The sequence below is a fragment of the Chenopodium album genome, chromosome 8 (assembly GCF_948465745.1).
Source record: "Chenopodium album chromosome 8, dcCheAlbu1.1, whole genome shotgun sequence".
Classification (NCBI taxonomy): domain Eukaryota; kingdom Viridiplantae; phylum Streptophyta; class Magnoliopsida; order Caryophyllales; family Amaranthaceae; genus Chenopodium; species Chenopodium album.
The window spans coordinates 60,437,481-60,459,204 of NC_137841.1; the positions used below are offsets into that span (position 1 = coordinate 60,437,481).

General features: G+C 33.5%; 1 protein-coding gene across 1 annotated transcript; it reads left to right on the forward strand.

The window, feature by feature from the left end:
* Positions 1-6,849: 6,849 nt before the first annotated feature.
* On the forward strand, positions 6,850-13,046 carry LOC145556194 (protein NRT1/ PTR FAMILY 2.3-like). The gene is made up of 4 exons (XM_081617846.1): positions 6,850-6,972; positions 9,636-9,853; positions 10,890-11,419; positions 12,134-13,046. The coding sequence occupies exons 1-4, from the start codon at positions 6,897-6,899 to the stop codon at positions 12,972-12,974; spliced, it is 1,665 nt and encodes a 554-aa protein (XP_081473972.1). The 5' UTR covers positions 6,850-6,896; the 3' UTR covers positions 12,975-13,046.
* The last annotated feature ends 8,678 nt before the right edge of the window (positions 13,047-21,724 follow it).

The window sequence follows — 21,724 nt, forward strand, 5'->3', positions numbered from 1 at the left end:
GCGCCAACAAACAGAGACTGGCGCCAACTTTTAACTGTAGCGCCTGGCGCCAATACTGGCGTCTGGCGCTACGGCTAAAAGTTTGGCGCCAAGCTCTGGCCCCTGACGCTACTTCCCACATGCCTCAGCAGCTTTCTGTGCTCAATAAAATCATCCTGTTTCGCGCGGTGTTATTTCAGTCCTAGTTGTGAAAGACAGTTCTCAAATTTCCTACGTGTGAAATCCTTATGTTTTTTGACTCATTACGGATGGTCTTCCCAATGAGAACCTTTTTTATGCATATGCCACAATGTTAATCAGAATTACGCACGTGAAATACTTAGAACTTTTCGAGTCTCATCCACTCATTCTAAATCATTGCCGAAACAAATTCAGGAATTAAAATAGAAATCCTCCCCAGTGGAGTCTCCAAAAACTATAGGGAATAATTTCAAGCCTTTAAAAATCCCACTAGCTTGAACCTCACTGTGATCATACACTAAAGTACGGTGGCGTCCAAAAGGGAAGAAGATAGAGCAAAAGAGTCGCCAATAAGTTTTTAAGGAACTTGTAAACCGTTCACGAGGTGAAGGTTACACCCCTTAACGATCCAAGAGATCGTCAACTCCATAAGGTCATGAACCAAATAAGGGTTCGGGGATGAAGGTACAAATCCAACCTAAAAGAGATTGAACCTGCCCTAATAATAGGCCTCTACTTTATTCTGCTCGTATTCATGTGCGCTTTCTGATTAACATACAATCAATAGGTTAACCCTAAACCTGTTTAATCTATGTTGGTTGAATATAATGCACAAACAAATCTATTATTGGCGATCACTTGAATTATAATCACAATTAACCCTAACAAGATTATTAATTATCTTATTAAGCGTGGTTGCAAGTACCTATTCCCTTTAACATGCAATAAAAGGTGATCAAGCAATAACAATATAAAATATGATACATATCAAGCAACATAATAAATAAATAATCAACATCATTAATAATAATAATATCAATCATAATCATAATCATGTTAAAGCATAGCAAGATCCTAGGCATGATACTAACAAGATTAATAACAAACCCTAGCATGTCACTAAACAATAAAAATCAAAGCTTTATCCCTAACATGATACTAACAATCATAAATATTAGGAAGAATATAGGAAGCATCGTAGCAATCATACTTGATATTAAAATTACCCTAGACATGATACTAGGAATCATAATAACAATCTAAACATGATATCTACATCATAATATCAATTAATCAATAAAATCCCTTAAAGTACTTACTTGGATGCCTCGTACCTCTTTCTAATAACAAAATACACACGTTAGTAACTTCAAGGAAAATAATAATCAAAGCAATTAAATTAAATAATGTAAAGAGAGATTTGGGACCAAACCCTCAGAAATTAAAACCTTTCACGTCTAGGGTGAAGGCAACTTCGAATATGGCTAGGTGTTTCTAGATCTTGCGAATGCGGAATTTTATATGAAAAAGCAAGAAATAAAGAATGCATGAATTAATGTTATTGAAAATTGATGAATGAATGATGTAGATGATGAATAGAAGAGAGTTGATGAATAATTTTGTGAATGAAGAGAGTTGATTATTGGTAATTCATAAAGTGATTGTTGATGAATAAAACCGGAGTTTTTGATATGATATTTATGGAGAAAATCATCCAAAAAAGATAATTTATCAAAACAGAGTCTGAAGACCACAAAAACACATTGGCGCCAGCCCTGGCTCATTGGCGCCAGGACCAGTGGCTAGCGCCAGGCGCCAATGCTGGCGTCTGGCGCCAATCCTGGTTCCAGGCGCCAAGGCCTGGGGTTGGACGCCAATTCGGAATTCAACGCATTTTCGAAAATCTGATAATTTTACCGTACTGGAAGATAAAATAATATAATTTCAGTCGAAAATGCTATTTGATCTAATTAAAACTCTGAAGAGTCCTAATTGAATTAAGAATGATAAGACCTTCTAGAATGTTCTAGAAGACTAAAACCATTCCTAATTGCATTAGGAATGATAAATCATATTAGGCCCTCCCCTAGATCATTGGGCCGTACATAAAGCTCAAACCAGGCCCAGTTTAGTAAATTGGCCATAACTTCCTCAATATTCATCGGAATTGGGCTTATAATATATCGTTGGAAAGGTCTTTGCAAGCCCCATCCAACTACACCACTATTGGACCCATATCATGGACCAACCAAACTGGATTGGCTGTTTTCTCAAAATAAAGTTTTCAAAAACAGAGAGAAGAGAAAAGAAAAGAAATAAAACTTTCCGCAACACTAGACCTTTCCACACTTTTGTTTCATTCGATTATGATTTGACGTGAAAGGTACTCATCACTGGGTTTGGTTTTTGGGGAGACACATTTGGGTGTCTACACGCGTCAACCTTCCCATTTCCCGAATTCCGGCTGTGTCGACCTTTCCCTTTCCCGAATCCCAGCCGTGTCGACCTTCCCCTTTCCCGAATTCCTGCCGTGTCGACCTTCCCCTTTCCCGAATTCCAGCCGCGTCGACCTTCCCCTTTCCCGAATTCTAGCCGCGTCGACCTTCCCTTTTCCCGAATTCCAGCCGCGTCGACCTTCCCCTTCCCTGAATTTCGGCCACGCGCGAACTCCTTGCCCCAATTGCAGCGGCGTCAAATTAAATTCCGGCCATGCACGAACCTTATGTGGTGGGTTTTGTGGTCTTGAATTAAAGGGTTAATGGGGTTTTGTGGTTGGGTTGGCTGGGTGTGGTCAGCGCGGCGGCTTCTAGATGGCGGTGGTGTTAGCCTTGGGTGGGATGGTGGTTTAGGGCTTGAGTTTGGGTGGTGGTGGGGACGGTGGTGGCTAAATTGGGGTGACTGTGGTGTTTTTTTTTTTTTTAACTTTTAATTTTTGGCCAATCAAGTAACGACACGTGTAAATGAAATTTCAAAAAAAAAAAACCTATTCAACCGATTCCAAGTAAAATGGGACCTGTAACACCCCAATAATTCTCTCTTAAAACCTGTAAATACCCTGAACAAAATCCAAGAGAATTACTGGCGTGCTACCGCCACGTGTTCAAACGTTAAGGCTATATCATAAATTAGTAGCGGAAAAACTAAATCTGTTATAAATAAATTTCAAAACCAACGAATAAAACCAAATTAAGTGTTAAAAGTTGGAACCATTATGGCCCTTATTAAAAATCCAAACTAGAAGAAGTAGTGTAAAATAAAACCGAGTTAAAATAAACCCAAACTCATGAAAAGAAATAAACTGCGAAGATTAACCAACTCTCCACTCAAAATCCCAACAACCCTGATGTGAATGTTGCATGTGTAAGAACCTGTGGTTAATCTGCTCCCCAATATTACAAATGTAAAAATTAGATCGTCACAGGGTCATTGAAAGGTGAAGGCCATGACCAAAGAAAGACACATAAAGCACGCAATCAGCAAAGCTGAGTACATACAAGCTGCAAAACATAAAAGAAATCCCAAACATGCTACTAATAGTCAATCATCACGCATCATTGGTTTATAGACTCGACACATGACTAAACTATTTATATTACTAAGACTCCATTAATTAATAATAGGTAAATCATTATTTTTATTCATTGTATTACGCAATAGACAAGGTTGTCCAACCCATGCTCCATTTGGAACATCAATAAAAGAAAAACCCCATGCTTCCTTTCGGAAACATCAATAAACTTCCAACGACCACGGGCGCGACTCCGTGACCATAGTTAGTATGAGATCTCACCTAACTCCTAGTTTTAAAAAAAATATTTGAAATAGGAGACTCGTAGATCAGACAACCTCGAGAAAAGTGCACGGCTAATACCCCGTGTACCCCAACCCCTGATTGTCATTACTCCAGAAGTGCACCAATCCAGAGTTTTATTGCTCATCCATCTTGCACTTTACGTGATTTACAGGTTTAGACCTGGTGATGACTCATATGCATAACAATACAAACATTCCAATAACAATTCAATCAAGCAAGACAAGTTTCCAATTTCAATTCTTGATTTATTAGTGACAAACAATATTTATTATTTAATCCTTTAACTACCTCGGTGTATAAACACCTTGAGTGCATAAGGCACCCCACAAACTTAACCTCGTCATATAAGACTTAAAATCTTCCTTTACTCATCCTGTTTATATAATCATGAATGAGTAATAAATTAATCATTACACCAATTAATCACATACCTTTGCCTCTAAGCGCACCTTGCATAATTAGAGCATAAACAATACTTGCAATATAGAATAGTGCACGTTATACAAAAATTCACAATGTATAACCAAACAATTTAACCCAGACATCCCTATACATGATACTAAGTTCTCGATCCGTCCTTAAACATGCACCTAAAAGCAAGGTTTCGTAACTCGTACGTACCTTGAATAAACGAATTGGTAGGCCACTTGACTATCAGGAATCACGTTCAATAAACTCCTCTCCTAAACCAAACAATAACATCTCAATCAATATCCAATCAATCAAATTTACAGCAATACTAACTTACTTTTAAAACCTTCAAAATCCAAGTCAAACAACACTTTAAAACCTTCCCTTTAGTAAAAATTAAAGGCTTATATATAGTTCTTTAAATTTTCTTTATAAAAACCTTAAAATACACTCTTATACATGAAATTACATCAAGTTTAAAGTTTAATAAAAATCTTAAAATTATTTAAAAACCCCTAATAATCTCCCTTTTTAATGGGTGATTAAACCCTCTTTATAAAACATCAAAAGTAGTACTTAGAAACTATTTTTAGCACTTAAAACTTCAGTAAAAACATATATTTATGCTTAATTAACTTTAAACATAATTAATTTTATTAATCAAACTCAAGGATAATATTTTAAGTATAAAAAAACTTCGTTAAAATAAAAAACTGCCCGAAAATCATATTTAGATGCTGAATTTGGCCACAAAAGGGTGGTGCATACTACCAAAAGTAGTGATTCTTTCTTAAAACGTTGTTTCCACATGGAAAATACTACTGTTTTATCAAAAACGAATGAGTTCAGAACCTAATCGGGATTAATATTAACGAACGAAAATCTAAAAATTAAAACACGAATTTACGTGTTCAAAATAATCTGGAATCAAGTTAAACTAATCAGTAGTTATAATCACCAAAATTTCAAAACATCATTACTATAAAAGCTCCAAATCTATTGTTCATAAAAACCCTAAAATAATGATTTTCAATAATTAAAAACCCTAGGTTATAAAATTTACAAAATCTGAAAATTATGACATTTATAAAATCTAAAATTATAAAGTTTAATCGTCAAAATACAATTTGATACTAATTAAATTAATTTCAAACAATAAAATCAAAACCCATAAATCAATAATTAAAATTATACAAATTAATAAAACAAAGGAGAAAATAAAACTAACCTTTTTGTGTGGGAAAATTTTTGAGTATTCATGGGGTATTTATAGGAGACAATTGTAGGGTAACTAGGAAGATTGGGCCTCATAAAAATAATGGGTCAATTAAGTAAACAAATGGGTTAGACTTGTTTGATTGGACATAAATTGTAGAATAAAGGTGCATAAAATAATTTGTTCAAATAATTTTTGACCCAGATTAATAATTTGAAACTTTTGAAATTAAATTTCGGAAAACAACAAATAAATATTATAAATAAAATAAAATTTCATTTATAAAATTTTTTAAAAAATACGGGGGATTACAGGACCATTAAAAAAGATCGGGGGGTAAAGGTGGGATTATTTAAAAATAATCCAAAGGTGAGATTATTTTCAGCAAACGGGCCAAAGGTGGGATTATTTCGGGCAATTTTTCCTTTTTTCTTTTCTATCTTTTATTTTATAAATTGATTATTTATTACCAATATACATTATACTTTAAAATTTTAAAAATTATCAAACATATGATACATAACACATCACAAAATAATAATAATAATAATAATAATAATAATAATAATAATAATAATAATAATAATAATAATAATAATAATAATAATAATGAATGTATTTTATAGTTTCAATCGCTACTTTTACCGAACACTCATAGTATGAACCGCTACCTTGACACCTGACCTCTAACAACTACTACTTGACAGCTCACAGCTACCTCTACAGCTCACAGCTACTTAAAAGCTGATAGCCAACAGCTACGGCTAATTTTGCCGAACAGACCCAAAGTAGATAAAAAGATAGTGTAAATGATGAGTGAATGTAAGAGAAAATATGAATAAAGTAAATTAAATGAGGCTGAACATATAGAAAAATGTAAATATTGTGGAGTAAGAGAGGTAGACAATAAAAAGATATTTACCAAATATGAAAAATTAAATGAAAGTACTAAGAACATTATGGAACAGTCTTCAAAAAAAAAAAAAAAAAAAACATAATGAAACAGATGAAAATAATAGAGTATATAACATATTCTTGTGCCTCAACCATCAGTAAAAAATTTTAGTTGAGTTGATCCTTTAACATGAAATTAAGAGTCAGCGTGACACAAAGACCACGGGTTTGAATCTCATCCACTCATTACTTCAAAGTGGAATATTAAGTGAAGGGTATGAAAAAGCCCCCAACAAATTCTCGTGTCAAGGGACGTGATATAGTATATATTCTTGGGACTCAACCATCTGCTAGTGGTTGAGTACATTCTATCATACAATAAGCTGCTTAAAGATTAAGACATCTTGACTTTAATTTCAAGATCATGAATCATGTGGTTTCAAGAAACAATAAAAAAATAATATGTCAAAAAGAGGAGTATCGATCATTGAATTCTTCAATTCACTATATATTGAGTGAGTGTTGATTAATATTATTCACTTGTACAAAAAAGATCCCTCCAAAAAATATCAGTCGTCACATCTAAAAGAAGCCAACCAAATGGAGCCAAACGAAGACACAAAGCAACACATCAACAATGGCAAAGGGGGTTGGCTCAGCTCCTTCCTAGTTCTCGGTTTTTTTTTTCTCTCTTTTCTCCTTTTTATCTTATTATGTTTGATAGTTTTACATTATATTATATGTTCAATACATATTATATATTCTTTATTCTTATCAAACTTGTTTTTAATGAAGAATCATTCCATGTTTAAGGTTTATGTTTGCTCATCTAATTTATATAATCTCTATGTTAGTTCTAAAAACTTTTTAATCTAGCTATATATTTTTCGACAATTTATTCATATACTAATAGATAATTATGATCGTACAGACTACAGAGTACACTCAATCTGTTCTCATATTAAATGATATTGGGTGAACACGGACCGCCATGCCGTGAGTGCACCCACTCAATTAATTTTTTTTTAGAGGAAACCCAGCCAATTACTACCATATTAAAATATTTCAAAAAATGATATATCCAATAATTTTAATGATGAAATTTTCAAATACTTTTTCAAAATATCCAAAAACTTATATGAAGTACAGAGTATTAATTTTGTAAGTCAAGATGTATGTGTAAAGACTTACAATTAATATCTAATTACTTATATTTGTATCACCATAAGTCAAGATTTATACATTAATTTCTCGACTCATATTTGCTAAATTATCTACTACTATATTTATACAAGTAGTATAAATATAGTAGTAGATTATTTCAAAAAATAAAAAATAAAAAATAAAAATAAATATAGTAGTAGATAAATATAGTATATTTATACAAGTAGTATAATGAATGCATTACAATAGAGTAAAGCTGCCTAAGCTCCTGTCCAAAAAAAAAAAAAAAAAAACAACTGCCTAAGCTTTAAGTTAAAATCAAGTAAATTATCTCCGTAATTTGATCTTTTTAGCTGCAAATAATAAATGCCCTGGTACCGACAAAATGTGATGTTATTTTCATCCCTCAACTATACTTTCTATGGTTCTCTGTCTTCCTCATCCTTTAAATTTATAATAAATCAAATCAAGTATAATTCATTTTTATTATTAAACAATGATCAAATCAATTAAATCACCATTAAAAGCGAATTTTTATTTTTTCTCATAACTAAAAGGTTTTTTTATCACCAATCACAAATGCGTCCAAAATTATTTTACACAAGCGACTCAATGTTCAACAACTATTTTGTTGTACTCAATCAAACATAAATAAGAGAAATTCTTAAAGCCAAACAAGTAGGCTCATTTGACTTAAATAAGCAAGTTTTACAAAAACAAGTTCGCTTATATTTACTACCTCCGGTCCAAATTACTCGCAACTGTGAAATATTTTATATCTCACAAATAATACCCCAAAGTTGCGAGTAATTTAGACCGGAAGTAGTAATTAATTATCAACAATGAAGGTACAACTGGTTGCATAATATAGTGCATCATGAGTTTAAAATAGAGGGTAAAATTTAACGTACAAGTGTATATGATTATTGTACAAACTCGCTTTGTAAAATTTTTTCATTTAATCAAACTTGCTACTTTCTAGTTTCTACACCCAACGACATAAATTTACAATGCGTATACCGTACCAATAATTATAGTAAGCGTAAAGTGGTTGGGAAAGGATTCTTACTTTTCATCATCTGATCATATCACCATTTTTGTATTAAAAATCCCTCCATCACAATCATCATCATATAACTAAAATGATACGGAATACCTTTTAGGCTAATTATTACGAATAGTGGAAGTAGATGTGATTTTCTCTTAGAAGAAAAGAGAAATAGAAAGTACTCAGGGATATTCAATCAACAATTGATCCTTGAGAAAATAAATAAATAAAAAATTTATACTGTATTTTATTATATTTTCAATACTAGACAGATTAGATTCTTGCGTTGCACGATTTAAAAAAAAATTATTATTTTGCATAATAATTAGTTTTCATTATTTTTGAGATAATAATAATAATAATAATAATAATAATAATAATAATTGATGAAATTATACTTAGAAATGGAGGAAAAGTTTTTAATGTGAGAATGACACGTAGGATAGTTTAGAGGTTGATGCACCAAATATCGCTGATGAAAATAAAATACTTATAAATTTTCAATTTTTGTAGTTAATAACCTTTAAAAATCGGTTTAAGCCTTGAATTATTAATATTTCAAATTTTGGCCATGTCCAATCCATTTTAATTTCAAATTAATGATCCATAAATGAACACTGCCACCTATATATGCTAATTTTAAGAAAGAGAGGTTACACTTGTTTTATTGTTTTCAACAAATCAATGTTAAAATTTGGACTAAGAGATTATTGTACGCATCAAATCAAATTATGTGGTTAAAATCTATGATGTACTTTAAACTACTTCCGTTGCATATTTTATACATTTTTAGGATATTAATTGTAAGATATAAAATATTTCAACCCACAACCTTAAATTTAAACCCATTGTACAAGATTTGAACTCACAACCTTAAATTTAAATACTTAAGTGTTAGCCCCTAAACTATCACCATATTACATGTTATTATATTTTACTAATATTAAATGTAAATAACGATTTCAATACTAAAATTAATATATTAACTCATAGCATCGCTCAAGCCTAAAAACTAGTTCAGATTTAATTATTGTTGTTTTCCATTTTTATAATCCTTTAGCTAGGTTAGCACATAGCATGATTATATAAAATATGAGTAACATTATAATATTGGTATATGATTGTAGGAACAAGCATGGGATTAGGTATAGCATCGGGAGCATGGGTTTGCAACTTGATTGTGTTTCTAATCAGTGTTTTCAATGTGAAGAGCATTGTTGCTGCCCAAATTAGCAACATTATTAGCGGTTTCGTCAGTCTTTTCCCATTCGTATCAGCTGTTTTAGCTGATTCTGCTTTTGGTGCTTTCTCCGTTACATTTGTTTCTAGTATTGTTTCATTATTGGTAAGTAATTTGTCCTCCAAACCTATATATGATTTGAATTAATTAGTGGTTTACTATGATGAGTGAAATTGATCGATCAAATTAAAATTGGTATTATGGAATTAGCTTCCATTTATTTATATACTTTTAAAGGTAAGATGAAGGACCATATATATTGAACCGGCACCTTTCACAAGTTAAGATGAATAGACTTAGGGCCTGTTCTGATTGACTGAACTGAGCTGATGTGAAGTGAACTGAAATGAAATGAACTGAAATGAAATGAACTTATTAGAGCTAATTGAACTGAATATTATACAAGAGAAGGAAATTAAGAACTAAACTGAACTGAATTGAACTTATTGGAGCTGAACTGAAGTGAAAATAAGCCGAAGAAATCAAGCCCTTAGCCATTTCATTCTAATATATACTCCATTGCCCCCCCCCCCTTTTTTTAACCAATTATTGTAGATAAGTTTTTTAGTATTAAAAAAAGGTGGATTAATAAAAGAAAATGTATAAAAAGTGAATAAATTTATATACGATGTACAAAAATCTCCATTATATAAATGAAGGTGAGGTGGTGGTGGGTGTCCTAATAAAATTTAGTAATACCACTACCCTTCATGGCTTATTGTTTGCATTGAAAAAAATGATTGACATGGATGATAAAATAAATATATGATGATTACCATTGAAATCGAGACAAATTAATCACAAATGACAAACTAAAATTTGGCACTAATGTTTCAATAACTATAAAGTTTTAATTAATACATGTAAAAAGAGAATAGATTTGTAAGAAATTCTTGAACTATATACAAATTATTTTAAATCTATAAAAAACATTTTATAAAATGTGCAACAGCCGCAATTGCATGGGATTTAAGCTAGTTATATACAACGAACGAAAAAATGCTAAAATTTATTTCCTATATAGAATGTACAATGTATGAGGGAGTATGTAAGGATGTAAGGAACATACTATAAGAAGTTATATAAGCCTTTGCAATTCTATAAATGTTCATTGGTTAATCTTTGTAATTCTAATTTACAGGGAGTACTCATGTTTACTCTAATAGTTACTATCAAGTCTTTGAGGCCACCTCCATGCCCTCTTAACTCAACTTGTGTACCTCCGACAACCTTCCAGAACTCTTTTCTCTACGTAACACTTGTACTAGCATCACTTGGTGTTGGAGGATCGCGATTTTTACTTGGAACCATGGGGGCAAATCAACTTGATAATCCTAAACATCAAGCAAGATTTTTCAATTGGTTTGTTTTTGTCATATATTTTAGCTGGATAATTGGGTTCACTCTTCTTATATATATCCAAACTAGTGTGAGTTGGGCACTTTCCTTCTTCATTGCTCTTGCCGCGAATTTGATTGCTGTTGCACTCTTCTTGCCTGGATCACGAATCTATCGTAAATGTCCACCTCAAGGAAGTCCTGTCACTAGCATAGCAAGGGTTTTTGTTGCCACCTTCAAAAATAAGAATGTGGTTGAAGATGATTGTTATCTTCATGACAATAATGAGCACTCAAAGTTGTCTTCTTATGAAAAACCTAGTAAAAGTCTCGGGTATGCATTTCCAGTCTATTTGTTGTTTTCCTTGATTAAATCATTTGTCTTTCAAAGTCAAATACTTTACTTAATTACTCCAATTTTAGTTATGATGTCATGATCTTTGCAAAGTCTACACTATACTTACTCTGTTTCGTATCAATCGCAACGCTTTAACTTTTATACTATTCATTTGTTTATTTTCACTATATATATATATATATATATATATTTTTATCAATTTATAAAAATATATGTTGGCATGTTGTAGATTAATCTTTTAGTTTATTTTTATTATATTAATCTTTTATATATACTTTTTTATAACATATAATTACAAATATAATTGGTCAAGTTGTGCATTAATTAACGTGCATGTGTTAAGTCAAAATGTTGCGATTATTATGAAAAAAAAAGAAGTATTAAACATTGACTATATCTTTGGTAGTTTACACTAAAAGGCAAGCGAACTGGTACGGTAGTGTGGAATCTTGTTAAATAAGCAATTTTTTTTAAATAAATAATTTAATGGATTTATTAATGTCAAAATCTAAATGTATCTGCTAAATAAATCACAGGATAAAATTGATCAAATGCACATCTTATCTTGGTCAAGTTTGGGATACATATAGAGGGTATACTACCTAATCTAATGTAGTAGTGGTACTAATTGGTACAATATCGTTATAATCAATTGGTTTAAATAAACTTTGATGTTTTATGATTTTGAAGGTGTTTAAATCGAGCAGCATTAATAAAACAAGGTGAATACGAGACAAGAGACACCATAAAAAAATCATGGAGTCAATGCACAGTTGAAGAAGTAGAAGACTTAAAGAAGCTATTCAAAATAATGCCACTTTGGTCAAGTAGCATCTTTCTAAGTGTTGCAGTCGGAATTATCATGAGTTTCACGGTACTTATGGCATTAGTCATGGATAGAAGTGTTACATCTCATTATAAAGTCCCACCAGCAACATTCGTCGTTGTCACCTTTGTACTCACGGCCATCACTTCCTCATTGCTCGATCGATACATACTTCCGATGTACAAAAAACTCACTGGTCGTCATTTGTCATTTTTAACATGTATCGGAGTTGGACATGGTTGCAACATTCTTGCCGTGATAACCTTTGCTTTGATTGAAAAAAGGCGGCTCAAATTGATCGAAGTCAACCACTTGACTGACCAACAAAATGTTGTTGCACCACTATCGGCCTTATGGCTCATAATTCCGTTAGTCATAACGGGTATTGGAGAAGGGTTTTCTTTTTCGCCGGAGGTGGCATTGTACTATCAAGAATTTCCGAAGTCACTAAGAAGTACATCGACATCAATGATATCGTTGCATATAGCTGCTGGATTTTACATTAGCTCGGCGTTCATCAATTTGGTTGGTCGCACAACTTCTTGGTTGCCTAATGATATAAACCATGGAAGGGTTGATAAAGCATGTTGGTTACTTGCAATTGTAATAACGGTGAACTTTGCTTATTTCCTTGTTTGTGCCAAATTGTACAAGTATAATAATCCTGATTCGTCGTCCGACGATAGCAAAACTGTGCCTATTTGATTAAGATAAGGATTTCGCCTTAATGTAATGGCTTGCACTTGATTGTTGTAAAGTCCCTTCTTCTTCTTCTTCTTCTTCATTGTTCAACCAACTTTGTTACTATATTTCAATTTATTCTTTGTTTTAGGAGAATGATAAACAAAGCCTCTTCAGAAGATAAAATAACCATAAACACATTAATAATTACACTAATTTACGCATGTATTATCTTAGGCCCTATTCATTTCACCTTTAAAAATATTATATTTAGTAAAAATAAGTTCAATTTTATAAAAATAATTTCAGTCTAGTATAATTAATTTCAGTTCTATATAATTAATTTCAATTCAGTAAAAAATAATTGCCCACAAATCGATACATTTTTGTTACATAAAACGAGACACTTACGTTATTTTTTTTTGCTAATCCCGATCTCAATTCGATCCCTTACGAGCTAAAATGACCCCTAAAACCTTAACCGAATATTTTTCGACACGTAAACCGATGAAAAAGTTAAATTGGACCACAATTTACAACTTATAAGAAATTTTGGCTGCAATTGGTAATTGCCTGAATTTCAAATGAGAAGAAAAAGGTAAGAATTAGGGCCTTTCATTAATTTGGGCCTGTCTTAGAATTTGGTTGGACCCAGGCTCGTCCTAGCTCGTTATATATATATAAAAAAAAAAAAAAAAAAAAATAAAAAAAAAACCCTTAAGTTTGATAAAAAGTCAAAAAGAAAAAGGAGTATGAATTTGGGCCTGTCGTTAATTGTCTATCGTGAATGAACTCATTTTCTTGCATTGTGTGTGGAATTATTTGATATCAATTGCATTATTATGGATCTTACTATTTCCAACTTCTAGGGTGCCGTACACTATAGACCTATAGTAGTATATCAAGTTACGAGGAATTAATACTATATATTTAATATATCAAGTGCATCCACTTGGAATTATTTATAATTAATTGCATTATGAATGAACATTCCACTTTGAGGCAGAGGCATATTTAGTTATTTATTTACTACTTTGAAACAAGGGTGGAGATCAAAAATGATGGAATCGAATATAAATACTACTTTCCCCACCACATTCGTCCCAATTGTGCTGATAAAGATAGTGTGTAAAATATTCATGGAATGATTACTTTATCCATAACAGTGTGTAAAATAATCATAGATTAAAATATTTTCCGCATTATTTAACTATATTATTTGTGTCTTCGATCATACTACGTCATATATTGAGATATTGAGGTGAAATTTAATTAGATTAGTGTATAGTGTTGATATTTTATAAATTTAAAAGTTTCCTGTAAAAAAAAAAAAAGAATTATGAACTACCAGCCTCTACTTCTTTGTGTTGTCTAATTTAAAATTGGAAAATTCAAAATGCAATTGAAAAGTTTTTAATAGGGTCAAAAAATATAAATAACTAGATGAATTCCGTACGATGCACGATTTACTTGTATTTTTTAAAATATATATATATATATATATATATATATATATATATATATATATATATATATATATATATATATATATATATATATATATATATATATATATAGGGGAGGGATCCGGTAAGAATAGGTTCATATGTGAGAATTCATACTTATATGAGAACTGATTTAAAATTTAGAACATGTGAGTAAAAATTTAGAACATGTGAGTAAAAATTTAGAACATGCGAGTTAAAATTTAGAACATGTGACTCAAACTAAAATTCTGAACATATGAGTAATAATTTAGAACATTTGTGTGAGTAATATGTTTAGAACATCTGATTTAAGAATTAGAACAAGTGATTAAAAATTTATAAAATTTGCTTTATGAAATTTTAAACATATGAGTAAATTTAGAACATCTGATTTAAGATTATGAACATGTGAATAAAAATTTAGAACAAACTGATATAGAATATAGAAAGTGTGAGTAAAGAATTTAGAACATATGTGTAAAAAAATAGAACATACGCTTTAAAATCTGGAACATATAATTAAAAATATTAGAACACGCGTTTTAAAATTTAGAACATATAAATTAAAATTTTGGAACAAGTTATTTAAAATTTATGACATCAAACTTAACTAATTTATGGTTTAGAACATGTGAATACTAAATTAGAACATTTGATTTAATTTAGAACACCTAAGGAAAAGTTTAGAACATCATATTTAAAATTTAGAACATACGAGTAAAAATTTAGAACATAAAGAGTGTTCTCACATAAGAAAAATTCTCATATAAGAAAAATTCTCACGAGAGCCTTCCCCTATATATATATATATATATATATATATATATATATATATATATATATATATATATATATATATATATATATATATATATTGTATTTATGTGATAAAATTTGTTATTATATATATTCGTTGCACACGGTGTAATATTAAATATTTTTATTTTAAAATAAATTGTGAATTTATCTCATTCGTCATATTTTTAAATAAATTCCTAATTTCAAAAGATAATACATTATTATTTTAAACTTCAAAATGTAACACCAAAAAAGTTCCCTCTAGGTTATCCTTGGGAGGGTTGTTCTAGTTCGTGACTAGGGTTTTCCTTTCCTAGGGGCTTTTCTCGATTTTTTTCGAGTTTTTTCTTGATCTCAATTCGGTTTTTTCAATTGTGGTGTGAATTTGTGATGGCGGAGAATGAAAAAATAATTCCTTTAACAAAAACGGTTGCGGAGAACGTCGGTAATGATGAGGCGTCAAAGGAGGGATACACTGACGAAGCAATTGACTGGGATGACAAGGGAGAGGAGGATGAGGATGCTCGGCTTGAATTGGCTCTTGTAGGGAAGATATGGACGAATAGGAATGTGAATAGCAATGCCTTCATCACGACAATGAAAGGAGTTTGGCAGCCCAGGCATGGTGTCGAAATTACTAACATTGGGAAAAACATGTTTATGTTCCAATTTCACCATTGGAAGGATAAATATAGGGTTATCGAGGAACAACCGTGGCATTTCGATAGACATGCTTTGCTTCTGGGGGACATAACTGATTCGATTAAACCCTCCGACACTCAACTTCATTATCTCCCAATGTGGATTAGGGTCTATAACCTTCCTCTCAAGGGCAGATTGAACCTAAGCAATGTAGAAAAAATAGGCAATAAGCTGGGAATTTTTGTGAAGATGGACAATGAGGCACAAGTAGGAATCGACAAATCAATTCGGCTTCGTGTTCTATTCGATGTTCGTCGACCCCTTGTGAAGTCAGTCAAGTTGAAGATGCGTGGAGGGGTGGAGGAAATCTTTGAGGTAAAGTATGAAAAACCACCACTTTTTTGCTTCTTTTGTGGTAGAATAGGACATGGTGTTAAGGACTATGAAGAATGCAGAGACATTGAGGAGCCTGAAGTTCCTTATGGGAACTGGCTAAAGGCGTCGCCTTGGAAATATAATGCAAGCTATAGGAGGGCAGATGAAGGTAATGTAGGAGGGAGATGTGCTAGACCCCTTTTTGTTACAAAGCCGAAATCTAATTCTGTTAAAGAAAAGCCGAGTGCTCAAGTGAGGGACGTTGCTCATAAGTTGGGGGAGGTTGACTTGAGTAGGACGGGAGATGATTCTAACTCTTATGGCAACCTCTTTGTTTTTAATAGTGGTGAAAATAATACGGATAACCTGGAAGAGAGTGAAGGGGAAGCAAGTAAGGGGAATGGTGAAAAAAGAGGGGTGAATAAGCAGTGGAAAAGATTAAGTAGGGAAGGTGATCATAGCATGGGAAATACAGCGAATATTTCTGGGGAAAAAAGGAGGGTGAGGGCAGGAGAGAATGAGGCAGAATTGGTGGGTACGAGTGGTGTAGAATTGAGCTATAAGCGCAGAATTATTGATGTTGTAACTGAAAAGGTGGCGAGCCCCACTCATAGGGCTCTCGGTGACCAATGAGCTACATACTTTCATGGAACTGTAGAGGGCTGGGGAGCACCTCTGCAGTTAATGCGTTAAAGCGCATTGTGTGTCTTGAGAGCCCCCAAATGGTGTTCCTTTCGGAAACGAGATTGAAAAAACATGAAGTAGAAAAATTAAAAAATAAAATAAAATTCAGCAATGCATTTATTGTTGAATGTGCAGGAGAGGGGAGACGTAGGAGTGGTGGTTTGGTGTTGTTATGGAAGGAAAAAATGGATGTGACTGTGAATTCCTTTTCTCTCAATCACATTGATGTGTGGGTACAGTCAGATGGGCATGATGCTTGGAGGTTCACCGGCCTTTATGGCCACCCAGAAGATGAAAAAAAAACACTTGACAGGGGCTTTGATGAAGGCTATGATGGGTAGGCGTGACCAGCCTTGGCTATGTGGAGGGGACTTCAACCTCATGTTAACGTCAGCTGAGAAACAAGGGGGGCGTGATTTTAACAATGGGGAAGCAGACATCTTGCGCGAGGCTGTGGACTTTTGTGAGTTAGTTGACATGGGATATATTGGACATGATTTTACGTGGACTAATAATAGTGGTGGAGAGGAGAATGTGCAAGAAAGGCTTGATAGATACTTTGCTAATCTAGCTTGGAAAGAGTGCTTCCCGGGTTCTTTTGTTACACATTTTTCAAAACGAAGATCCGACCACCTCCCTATATTGTTGTGTATTAAAGATGCGTTAACATTCCCCAAGAAAAAGAAGAAGAAGGTTAAGCTTTATCGGTTCGAAGAAATGTGGTTACGTGATGAGATGTGTGCTGATATAGTCTCACAGGTGTGGGAATTGGGAGGCGATTTATGCTCTAAAATTGCTTTTACATCTACAAGACTGAGTGCTTGGAGTAGAGATAAATTTGGGGATTTTGTTAAAGAGATGAAAGATTGTAGAGCAAAAATGGAGAGCCTTATGCAAGAAGCACAATCGGATGAGGTGATAGCTCAAATGAGGGCCCTTGACGATCGAATGGATGAGTTGGAACGTAGAGAAGAGATGTACTGGAAGCAACGAAGTCGTCAAGAGTGGTTGAAAAATGGAGACAAAAATTCCACCTTTTTCCATATGAAGGCAAAGCAGAGATCGGAATGGAACAATATAAAAAAAAATAAAAAATGCGGCTGGTGACATTTTTTAGGACGAAGATCAGATTTCTGAGATTTTTGTGGACCACTTCGAGTTCGCTTCGAATAGTCAAGTGGAGGTGGAGCCGGTTATTTGTAAGGTGGAGCAAATTGTGACTGATAGACAATGGAGTACCCTTACCAGGCCTTTTTCTGCAGAAGAAGTACGGGAGGCCCTTTTCCAAATGCATCCTACGAAAGCTCCCGGACCTGATGGTATGTCGACAATTTTCTTTCAAAAATTTTGGAATATTGTTGGCATTGATGTTGTTGCAAGGGTGCTTGATATTCTTAATAATAATGGTAACATAGGTTCTATTAATCAGACTCACATTGTACTAATCCCGAAACAAAAAAATTGTGAGTCTCCTGTTGATTATAGACCTATTAGTTTGTGCAATGTATTGTATAAAATTGTCACCAAAGTGCTTGCTAATCAGTTGAAAGTAGTTCTTCCCTATATGATCAATGAGTCACAGAGTGGTTTTGTTCCGGGTAGACTGATTACGGATAATGTGTTAGTTGCATATGAGTGTTTTCACTATCTCCGGAAAAAAAAGAAGGGGAAAAAAGGCTACTTGGGGCTTAAACTTGATATGAGCAAAGCCTATGATCGAGTTGAGTGATGTTTCTTGGAAAAAATGATGTTAAAATTGGGTTTGCCGGAAAATTTTGTAAGCTTGGTGATGAATTGTGTGAGTACGGCCTCTTTTGATGTTCTAGTAAATGGGAAACCGTCTCGAATTTTTAAGCCTAGTCGGGGGCTTAGACAAGGTGACCCACTCTCTCCCTTTCTGTTTATTATGTGTGCTGAAGGTTTGTCTGCGTTGCTTAGAGATGCGGAAAATAGACGTCTCATCCACGGAATTAAAATTGGTCGAAATGTGAACCCAATTTCACATTTATTTTTTGCGGATGATAGTCTATTGTTTGTGAGGGCTAATGAAGATGAGATTGATAATGTGCTTAGTATTCTTTATACTTATGAAGTAGCCTCTGGACAGAAACTGAACATGGATAAATCTGAGGTGTCCTTTAGCCGAAACATAGAGCAAGAAAGGAAAAATATTCTTCAGATGAAGTTATCTTTTAAGGATGTCGAAGGACATGTAAAATATTTAGGGCTCCCAACGTATATTGGTAGCTCTAAAAAGCAGGTTTTCCAGAATATTCAGGATAAAGTTTGGAAAAAACTAAAGGGGTGGAAAGAAAAATACTTGTCTCAAGTGGGCCGGGAAGTGTTGATTAAGTCAATAGCTCAAGCAATTCCGACGTATGCAATGCAATGTTTCTCAATTCCGGCAAGCATCCTTAATGAAATTGAGAAGTGGTGTCGAAATTTCTTTTGGAGGCAAAAAGGAGATGAAAGAAAGATGAATTGGGTGGCTTGGGAAAAGATGTACACCCCAAAGAAAAATGGGGGTTTTGGCTTCCGAAACATGAGGAACTTTAATAGAGCCTTAATAGCAAAACAAGCATGGAGGATTGTTACAAAAGAGGACTCTTTGATGGCACGGGTGCTAAAAGGGAAGTACTTTCCAAATACCTTGTTTTTGGAGGCCACGGTTACCTCAAATTCTAGTTATACTTGGAGGTCAATACTTGGTGCTAGGGATGTTCTCTTAAAGGGTATTCGAAAGATAGTGGGGAATGGTGCGTCAATTGACATATGGAAGGACCCTTGGATACCGAATGTTCCTGATTTTCGTGTTGCGGACTCGGGGATACAGATTGAGACGGATGCTAAGGTGGTTCGGGACCTGTGGGAAGGAAGAAGCTGGAATATGCAGACACTCAATACTCTTTTTTCACCAATTGAAGTTCAAGAAATTGGTAACATACCAATCCCTCATTTTGATAGTCCGGACCTTTGGACTTGGCAGCACACTAAGGATGGGCACTTCTCTGTTAAAAGTGCATACAACCTGATTACTCTGCAGCAGGCTCGTGACAAGGCCACCACGTCTTTGTCTTCGTCTGATTTTAATTGGAATATAATTTGGAAAGCAGAGGTGCCTCCTAAGATTAAGAATTTTGGGTGGAGAGCAGTGAAGGGTGCTGTAGCAGCCCGTGTTTCGTTGGTAAACAGAAGGAAAGCCTTGATCCGGTGTGCCCGATGTGTGGTGAGCTACAAGAGAAAATACTCCATATGCTTGTGTATTGTGATGAAGCGAGAACGATCTGGTATTTGTCCCCCTTGAGGCTGAAAGTAGATAATTACGATGGACATAACTTTATGGAGTGGTGCATTGGAGTGAGAGTTGTTCATCAAGAGCCTCACTGGTGGAATATTTTTTGGAGCATTGTTTGGGGTATTTGGTTACGTAGGAACCGTTGGATTTATGATCGTAAGAAGACGGAATTGCTTGATACCATCCACAAGGCGGTGGGTTTAGTGGGTGAATATGAGAACGCTCAGGAGCCTGCACAACCCACCAGCGATGCTGCGCCTTTGAAAAGCCAATGGAGTGCTCCTCCCCCTTACATCATTAAGGTAAATTCCGATGCGGCTTTATTCAATAGCAATCAGGTGGGTTTTGGGGGAGTTATGCGAGACAATGTTGGGGATGTTGTCGCTGCTACTTGCTTGCAAGTTAGGGGAAGGTTTGAAGTGGATGTGGCTGAGGCTATGGCCATGAGGCATGCTTGAAGACTGCCATGGAAGCTGGTTTTGTGAGACTTTGTCTCGAGACTGATAATCTCAAAATTCACTCCCATTTAAAGAAGAGCAAAGATGACCAGACGACCTTTGGCATTGTGGTGAAAGATATTTTGAAGCTTGCTAGCTGCTGTCAGATTTGTGAGTTTGAGTTTGTGAAACGTGATGGCAACAAGGTGGCTCATAGTTTGGCGAAACTGAGTAGTACTTTTGATAATTTCCGTGTATGGCTGGAGGAGTATCCCAGCGATATTCACGAATTTGTAATGGCTGACTGCAGCCTCCTGTCTTCTTAATAAAATTTGAGTGTGTTTCCCGTCAAAAAAAAAAAAAAAAAAAAACTTCAAAATATCATTCGCCAATTTTGCTTATATAGTATTTGAATTATTTAAATCTAATTTTTTTTTTACAAATCTCTTATTTGATTGGTTATCACTAAAATTTATAATCATACATGGTACGTTAAGAAAATTTTATCGGATCTCTGAAAAAAAAAAAAAAAAAAACTCCCCTTACTTTATATTTATTAGATTTTAATAGGATTTTTTTTAAAAAATTTGATAGAATTTTTTTATGATCAAGTGCCCAACTGGGGTTAAGGGACTCCACTTGAAAACTGTGCATCCGCCATTGCATGGAATCTAATACTACTCTAGCGATAAATATGTAAAAAAAAAGCACACTAATATGCCATCTTCATGGATTCGTCTTGATATAAGTTTTGAAATATTAACTAATATTCCGTATAATTTTTATAAACCATATATAAATATATAATTTTAATCATAATGAAATACATAAATTAAAGATTGTGTAAACAATAAGCAAGACAAATTTTAAAAAAATAAAAAAAAAAAAACACAAAGAATGAATCATTTTTTTTTTTTTTTGAAAAAGGAATGAATCATTATTAATTAAAAAAATGGGTTATGATAATAAAAGCATCTAAAACAAAGAATAATACTATTTCATTCTTTGAGACATGCATGTGTTGGAAATATTTTCAATTTAGAAAATGACTATTAT